The sequence below is a fragment of the Gymnodraco acuticeps genome, unplaced genomic scaffold, assembly GCF_902827175.1.
Source record: "Gymnodraco acuticeps unplaced genomic scaffold, fGymAcu1.1, whole genome shotgun sequence".
Taxonomy (NCBI): domain Eukaryota; kingdom Metazoa; phylum Chordata; class Actinopteri; order Perciformes; family Bathydraconidae; genus Gymnodraco; species Gymnodraco acuticeps.
In genome coordinates, this window is record NW_022991189.1 from 459,455 (window position 1) to 468,282 (window position 8,828).

At 37.9% G+C, this 8,828-nt stretch overlaps 1 protein-coding gene across 1 annotated transcript; it reads left to right on the top strand.

The window, feature by feature from the left end:
• The first annotated feature begins 306 nt into the window (after positions 1-306).
• Positions 307-2,814, top strand: LOC117561205 (E3 ubiquitin-protein ligase TRIM21-like). The gene is made up of 2 exons (XM_034238503.1): positions 307-331; positions 1,104-2,814. Exon 2 carries the CDS (start codon positions 1,108-1,110, stop codon positions 2,752-2,754), a length of 1,647 nt encoding a protein of 548 aa, XP_034094394.1. The 5' UTR covers positions 307-331; positions 1,104-1,107; the 3' UTR covers positions 2,755-2,814.
• Positions 2,815-8,828: the final 6,014 nt, after the last annotated feature.

Sequence of the window (8,828 nt, forward strand, 5' to 3'; positions counted from 1 at the left end):
ATGTGTAAAGAGATGTCTTTTATGTATTGAGAAAATACTCCTACTTATACTCAATACACTATTTGAAAAGCCTCTTGGATCAGCTGTAAAATGCATCGTCACAAAGTTAAATAACAAGCCTCAACAGTTCTTCCTCCACTCCCTCTTGGCAAACTGCCACTGAGAGGTGGAACCACACTGTAAGAGAAGAGTTTCCATTTCCCGGAAATCAAAGCTGTTGTTTGTCTGAGCGACAGCAGAGCAGCAGCCGAGACACGTCTCTGTTTCTCTGAAGAAACACTCAACTGAATCCAGCAGCTTTTTCCAACACAGCAGGACTCTGCAAACACTGGTGAGTTCACTACAGACACATCACTTACTAAACATTTAGTCAAAGTTGTATTCATATAAAAAATAGTATACTATAGATATGTGTCGGTTAAGATATTAGGAACAGCTGCAATGTAAACTCTGGTTAAGTTAGGTTAGAGAGCATACAGTCAAAGCTAGCATTAGCTTTACTTATTTTCATATTTCCTGTATTTGAAAACATCTTTATAATTGACTCTATTAAACAAAGTAGAATCTAAATAGTAGATTTGTTCTGGACCGTCCAAAGCAAGGGATCTGGTGTTATGTTACAAGTTTTGCTCATAAAAAGGCATGACAATTACATATTTCATCTTGTATCATTTGTACACACTGTGGTTAGTAGCCTTGAGCTTTGAACCTGTTTCTGTAGTAACTGCTGTCTGCCTTTTGAAGCTGATAACGTTTACTGTTTTTTAACAACTAGTATTAACTTCAGTGATGCTCAGCAGGAGGTTTCACTCCTCTGTTCAACAACAGCAAAATCCCCCAACAGTATTAGAGCTTACACATTGTGTTTCTTAGAGTTTAAACCGAATGCTGCTATGATTTTCCAGGTTTCATTTGAACTTGAATTTTAATTCTTACAGACAAAAAACCTAAATGTTGTTGGTTGTCATTGGTCTATGTTTGTCATTTCTAACATAAAACGTTGGGGTAGTTTACATTTCCGGGTTCATAGTAGAACTCTATGAACTGGCAAATAGAGAATATGTAATTACAGTTGTGTTTCTTTCAAACGTTTGTCCCCAGAGAGACATGTCTGCTGCCAGCTGTCTGCTGACTGAAGATCAGTTTCTGTGCTCCATCTGTCTGGATGTGTTCACTGATCCAGTCAGCACACCATGTGGACACAACTTCTGTAAAGCCTGCATCTCTGAACACTGGGATACTAAAGTCCCCTATCAGTGTCCTAACTGTAAAAAGTTATTCCACACAAGGCCTGAAATGCTGGTCAACACTTTCATCTCTGAGATGGCTGCTCAGTTCAGACAGTCAGCTCAACAGAAAGCCAGCAGCAGCAGCTCAGAGCAACACGTTGTCAAACCAGGAGAAGTTCCCTGTGACGTCTGCACTGGAACCAGACTGAAGGCCCTGAAGTCCTGCCTGGTGTGTCTGGAGTCCTACTGTGAGACTCACCTGGAGCGTCACCTGACAAGAGCAGGCCTGAAGAAACATCAGCTGATCGACCCTGAGGAGAACCTGGAAAGCAGGATGTGTGTGAAGCATGATAAACTGCTGGAGCTGTTCTGTAAGACCGACCAGGTGTGTGTCTGCATGCTCTGCACTGTTTTAGACCACAAGATACATGATGTTGTTCCTCTGAAAGAAGGATATGAAGGAAAAAAGGCTGAGCTGGGGAAGACAGAGGCTGAAATTCAGCAGATGATCCAGAAGAGACGACTGAAGATCCAGGAGATGAATCGCTCAGTGGAGCTCAGTAAGGAAGGAGCAGACAGAGAGATAGCAGATGGTGTTCAGGTCTTCACCGCTCTGAAGGAGTCTGTTGAGAGAAGCCAGGCCGAGCTCATGGACACCATCAAAGAGAAGCAGAGAGAGACAGAGGAACAGGCTGAACGCTTCATCAAAGAGCTGGAACAGGAAATCTCTGAGCTGAAGAAGAGAAGCTCTGAGGTGGAGCAGCTCTCACGCTCTGAAGACCAGCTCCACCTCCTCCAAAGCTTCACGTCCCTGAACGCTGCTCCACCCACCAAGAACTGGACAGAAGTCAGGGTCCGTCCACCTTCATATGTGGTGACTGTGGTGAGAGCTGTGACTCAGCTGGAGGAGACGCTCAGTAAACAGATGAAGAAGCTGCTCTCTGAGGTGGAGCTGAAGAGGGTCCAGCAGTCTGAGGTGGAGGTGACTCTTGATCCTGATACAGCACAACCCAGACTCATCCTGTCTGATGATGGAAAACAAGTGAAAGATGGTGATGTGAAGAAGAATCTCCCAGATAATCCAGAGAGATTTGATTTGTGTCCTTGTGTCTTAGCAAAGCAGAGTTTCTCTTCAGGAAGATTTTATTACGAGGTTCAGGTTAAAGGGAAGACTGACTGGACTCTAGGAGTGGCCAGAGAGTCGATCAACAGGAAGGGAAGCATCATACTGACTCCTCAGAAAGGTTACTGGACGATATGGTTGAGGAATGACAATGAGTACCACGCTCTTGCTGGTCCTTCAGTCCGTCTCTCTCTGAAGTCTCAGCCTGAGAAGGTGGGGGTGTTTGTGGATTATGAGGAGGGTCTGGTCTCCTTTTATGATGTTGATGCTGCAGCTCTGATCTACTCCTTCACTGGCTGCTGCTTCAAAGAGAAACTCTACCCATACTTTGGTCCCAGTCTTAATCATGGTGGTAAAAACTCTGCCTCTCTGATCATCTCTCCTGTCAATCACACTGAGTAGAACAACCATTTGATTTTCTACAGAAAGATTCACTCTCACTAAATGTAATCAATGTATTCAACTGGGGAAGTATATTGTACACATTGTTAATGTTTCAGAATCTGATCACATATGGTTCACCTTGATGAGACTCATAACAACACATAAAATACTGATGAGTATGTTCTAATGTAGTCTAGTTTATTCTACGGATTGCACTTCCTGCCGTCATGACTTGAAGTGATCAGAAAATGATTTACTCAGAAATAAACTTTTACCACTTATTTATTTGTCAGGGGAACAAGAAAAGTATTTATTGTCTCAGAATTGTGTTTTCAAAAAGTGTTTCATACTTGCAAACATTACTAGTGGAAGTAATGCACTTGTTTTTTAATAATTTTAAAAGGAAAAAATGATGGGTATATTTTAAAGTGGTAGATTCAGGATTCATGCTTTAATTACAATATATTGGTAAAAAAATTATAAACAGTTACTTTGAAAATCAACAATACCTGATCATTAAACATTAGGCTGCAGTGGTTTAACAAATGAGGGAAATTCAAATGTTACCTCTCAGCTGTCTGTTGTGTTGTGTTGATTGTATTTCGTCCACCTCTCTGCACACTGCTTGTAAAGTTTGAACAAAGCCTCAATGGATTAAAAAAAAAGGAACAAAGAATGTTATTTTTTGTGTTTTTTTAAATGTACTAACTGAAGTACAGTTTTCACTAGTTCTCAATTTAGGGAAAGTAGCTTAAAAAATGTACTTAACTATTTCCATTTCTACTTAACTACATGTGTCTGATAGATTTGGTTCTTCTGAAGCTTTATAAACTATTTAAAACCCTCTTGTATCAGCTGATCATAGATATTAAGATTGCTGTATATGTTTGTTAGAAATAAGGTCATCAACTGGTTAGCTTAGCTTAGCATAAAGACTGGAAACAGGGGAAGACAAAGCCAGCCCGTCCAAAGGTTACAAAATCCACCTATCAGCAGCTCTGAATCCAGTTTGTTTAATCCATACCAAATCAGAGGAGTAAAAACATCAATAAGACGTTTAACAAGGGATTATGGGTCGGGCTATTTCTTGACTGGGACCAAAACAAGTTGCCAAATTGTTTTTACATTTCAGTTTTTGTACAGAGATATATTAAGTACACTTAAATGTGTATTTTTTCACTCACTATTTTCCCCTTTTCATAGTATATATGCTAAATGAAGCTAATCTAAGTGTCTGATGGCTGCAGCCTGTGTCAGTGTGAGCAGTCTGACTGGTTGGACTGCTTCTAATGATTAAGATCTCATTCCTCACCTTGAACACACTCCAGCACTGCCTGTACAGGTGAGACTAACTGACTGCAAACGTCCCGTCTGACTGGGAGATAAATAAAGGGTTTTTTAAATATCAAAATTGCATGAAATATGCTTATAAAGTTTATTTGATTAATGCCCTGTTTAGAAGATGGAGCTTATCATTTGAAATGTCATTATTTTTAAAGAGGTGGATGGTGAATAATATTACAATTAAAAATGTTTCACTCACATCATGACTTTGTTTTTATTACAGTACACGTTTTCTGAAATGTTATCTTTAAATATACTAACTCATACAGAAACAGCACAGAAATGTGTACACTGGTTAAAACCAGGATCAAATTCTTGTTTTATTGTCGACTTATTAGAGTCAAAGGTTTTTACAGAGGGGAGTTTTGATATGGGTTTGTACCACTACATACATCCACAAAAACTGTCAGCAGCCTTTAAGAGAAATCTATTCTCCACATGTTTTTGAGGGAAACAGATGTTATAATCCTAAACGCAATCATCAATAATCAGTCTATACATCTGGCTATTGATGATATATGAACAAACCACTCAGAGTACAGATGGGAGTGAAACTCATTTTGAGGTAGGAATCAAAATAGCCCAACCTTTCAAAACTGTCAACCGATGGTGACGTACCTTCACCCGTTAGCGACACAATGCTTGAATAGCACGTTCTCTAATAGGGAGTTGGCTCAAGGACTAAGAGATTAAAATAAGGGCAGTGTCTTCAAGATTCAAGACAACCTGTCTGCACTGAGTAAACAAAAATATGCTATGAGGCAGTGAACAAGTGTGCAATCTCTCAGTACGTCCCAACACACAGATATCTGTCTAAGAATACCTCAGTTGTACTGTGTGAATGAGGTCAAAGGCCAGGTTATATTTCAATGTGTGTTCATTGAATGATACTGGAAGTAGTGTATCATATGAGGGGCCGTACAGGCCGTAATTCATACTGGTCCTCTCACACACATACATTCTCCTTTTACATACATTTTCATTCTCATACAAATATATTTCAAGGCACACATTTATACATTTTTCACTCACACATATATACATTTAGCTCTCTTTCATATATTTTAATTAATCTGTGTATCTTTGGACCATTTGTTGGTACGTACAGGCCGTAATTCATACTGGTCCTCTCACACACATACATTTTCCTTTTACATACTGTGATGGTTGTCGCCTCTCCGGTCCTTGTAATTATTTTTGCTGTATATGTATACATGTAAATGAGCTGTGTAGTTGCTCCAACGTCATTGGCTGCCATCTCCTGGTCCGCCTCCGAGGACACTGATTGCAGCATGCCGGGCCCGACGCACTCCAATCCCCGTGCAGCCCCAACGCACACCTTCCGGATATGACTACAAAGCCTGCGGACACCTATCACTCGGGAGGCTCTGCTGCGATCAGACGCCTCACTCATTGTTGCTCCTGTGTCGTGGACACGTTAGAGTTAAACTGTCAGAACTTGTGTGATCCGTGTTTAGTGTTGTGTGTAGCGTGTGTTTATGTGTTTAGAGTAGTGTGTTTAGATATGTGTTAAGAGTGCGTGTTTTGGTTCCCCTGTGTTAGCTGCATTTCCCTGCGGGCCTCCCCATTAGCAGTGATTAGTGGTAATTAGCGGTGTAGCCAGGTGTGGATTTAGACTCCCTTTTAGAGTCCTTTCTGTTTAGCAGTTTACCTGTGCCCTTTGGCTCTTTAGTTTGGCTTAGCTATTTTTGTCCTCCTTTTGTTGTACACCTGTTGGTTATTCCATTAAACCCTATTATAATGAATTACCAATTCCATTCTGGTGTGTGTTGCCTACCTCATCCCTATAGTGAGATCGTAACACACACGTACATATATTTTCACTCTCACACACATACATTCTCCTTTTACATACTGTACATACATTTTCATTCTCACATACATATATTTCAAATGCACACATTGTCACTCACATATTTATACATTTTTCACCCACACATATATACATTTAGCTCTCATATTCATATATTTTAACGCTCATATTTATACATTTTGCTCTTATGTACATTCATTCAATGTTTACATTTAATATTATAAACAGTATATGCATGTCTGAAGACAATATATGTATGCAAGAGAAGAATGTATGTATGTATGTATGTGTGAGAGAGTATAGTGGAAACGGAAACATTATTGTGCTGTGATTGGCTCAGAAGGCCGAGCGAGGCGGGCTCATGTTCAGAACTTCGGATTCAAATCAACATGATGGAGGGAGATGAATCTGTGTATCTTGACTTCACTGTGTTCACGGGGAAGAGTTCTGTTAGTTTCCATTTGACCTTGGAATAAAGGAATTTTCTGTGGAATCTGCATTTCGCTCTACCCTGCCATAAAGAGAAATTAGAGTGTTTATGAATGTACTGTTTGTGTTTCATCGTCTCCTCTGACTCTCTACTGACACCAACAGGCTGAACGTGGTACTGCGCAGAGCAACAATTAAAAACAGGAGACTGTCAGTGTTTGACATTTGATTTTACTTTTAAAAAAAATGTACATTACAATTTAAGAAGAGCAATCATTTCATTTAAAAAACGTACACCTATGTATACAACGACACCAGTTTATAAAACCATTGTATCCTAAAGACAGCAGCCGACAGAAAGGACACAGTTTGTCAAATGTGCAACTTTTTCATTGAAATAAAGGGAATTTAACGTCAAATAAAATGTTTAAACGCTGGATTAAAAGCTTTCAGACTGAAAATACAAATAGAGACATGATTTAAACATAGCTGCATTAGCTGGGTAACAGACACTTAATCAAGCTGCAAAAAAATATAATTTAAGAAGCCTTACTAGTGTTAGAGTAAAAATAAACATGGGCTACATGTTGATGGGTATAAGAATGTTGTCAAAATAAACTTATTTTTTTACTTATCGGCTCATTTAGGTCAGATTGATAGGAAATTGAGCTTTGTACAAAGTCAAAAAAGAAAAGCTGAACTACGACTTTGTGTTGTTTTAACTTATTTAGCTTTAGCCAATTAGCTCGGACTGGAGAAGCTAAAGTTAATCAGATCAGAAAAACCTTTAATATTTATAGATATGTTAATAATAATATATTTGAGCTTCTTTTGAACATCCTAGCTATAGTAAAATATAAACTTAACTGTGATTTAAAAAGGTTTTAGGTCAGCTCCAGTTGTTTAGCTTTAGCCGATTAGCTAGTGTTAAGAGGCTAAAGCTAACAATCCCCTTATTGTTTACATTACAACATACATTTATTTAAGCCTCTTAATTTATCTCTCAGCTAAAGTAAAATATATTCTTAACTGTGATTAAAAAAGAAAAGCGGCCCAGGTCAACGATTCAATCGGTTAGCTTGTCGATTAGCATCAAGCTAGGAAGATGAAGTTCAAAGAAATGGACCAGAAATGTTATATTTAAAAAATAAAAGCTCCCCTGCGGTCGATGTTGTGGTTTCATTAAGTCTTTCAGCACATTCATATAGAAACAAACAGTGTCCGCCACCACATTAAAAACCCAACATACTATAATACAAACTGGCTGTAAGGCTTAGTAGGCTACAACACGGAGTTTACACAACGTTATAAATCCCTGAAGATATGATGTAAAGTGGTTTCAAACACGGAGAGTACAAACATTTCTCATTAATACCAGAACATGTAATATGTTCATATTTCAGCACTAAACACATTGTTAAGATGTTCAAGTATAATATTCATGATGTAGTTGTAAAGACACTAAAGGAAATAAGTCAGATTTTAGGGTTTTTTAAAATGCTAATTTGAACAAAACGGTGATTTTCATAACTCAAAGCGGGTCAAATGTTATTTTTTTGTACCAAGTTACTGAACTGTAACGACCAATAACAAGAACTATTTAAAGCCACTTTTATGGATTATATATAAACCATTTAAAGTGCAAACATTTCAGGAATAATGCTGTTTTTAGTATCAAAGATGGTAATTTCCTACTATCCTTTGCTTTTTGAATCATACTAAAGGGAATATTTATGTTTAAAGTTAAGTTTGGGAGAGATCTTTAACTCAAAGAGTGTTGTCTGAAAATGACCAGGTGATACAAATCTTTGCATTGCACAAAGTGGTAAAACTCTGCCGTACAATACTACTTGTACAAAAAGAAGGGCTTTCAGAACAACATACCGTTGAGTCCTTTTCGTACCATGATGTATTGCATCAATGGCTAGTAATAATTTTCTGATAATACATTTATCATTTTAAAAAACTTTTCATGCGAACATTTCAGAAATAATTTGTTTCTTAATCTCAAATTTGCCAATTTCCTTCTATTCTTTACATTTTATCGTCTTAAGTGAATATTTATTTTAAAAGTTACATTTTTGAGAGATACTTTACTCAAAAAGGGTCATAAGTACCAGTAACTCTTTTTTTTACCGTCAAAAGTAATTCATTACCAAGAAAATCCATATATAATTCAAACGATTTTTTAAAAACTATTACAAATTATTGTGCAGCATTCATTTTGATTTACATTAGAAATGTCAACATAATGGATGTAGATAAAAAATATTGGGTACAGTCCATTAAGCGCGTTCACACAGCAGTACTTTTCCCACTTTAGTTCTGATATATTTCCGAAATGTTGCGTTGACACCAAAAACATCCAGAAGATAAATTAGTTCATGAGAAACTTTGTACCCCCCTTTTCAGTCCCTGCTACGAGAACAGGTACTTTCGTGGGAGAAAAGGTTATATTTTGATTGGCTGGGCGGATTGCAGCAGC

Coding starts and splice junctions, on each gene's coding strand:
- LOC117561205 (XM_034238503.1), top strand. CDS start 1,108: ATGTCTGCTGCCAGCTGTCTGCTGACTGAAGATCAGTTTCTGTGCTCC.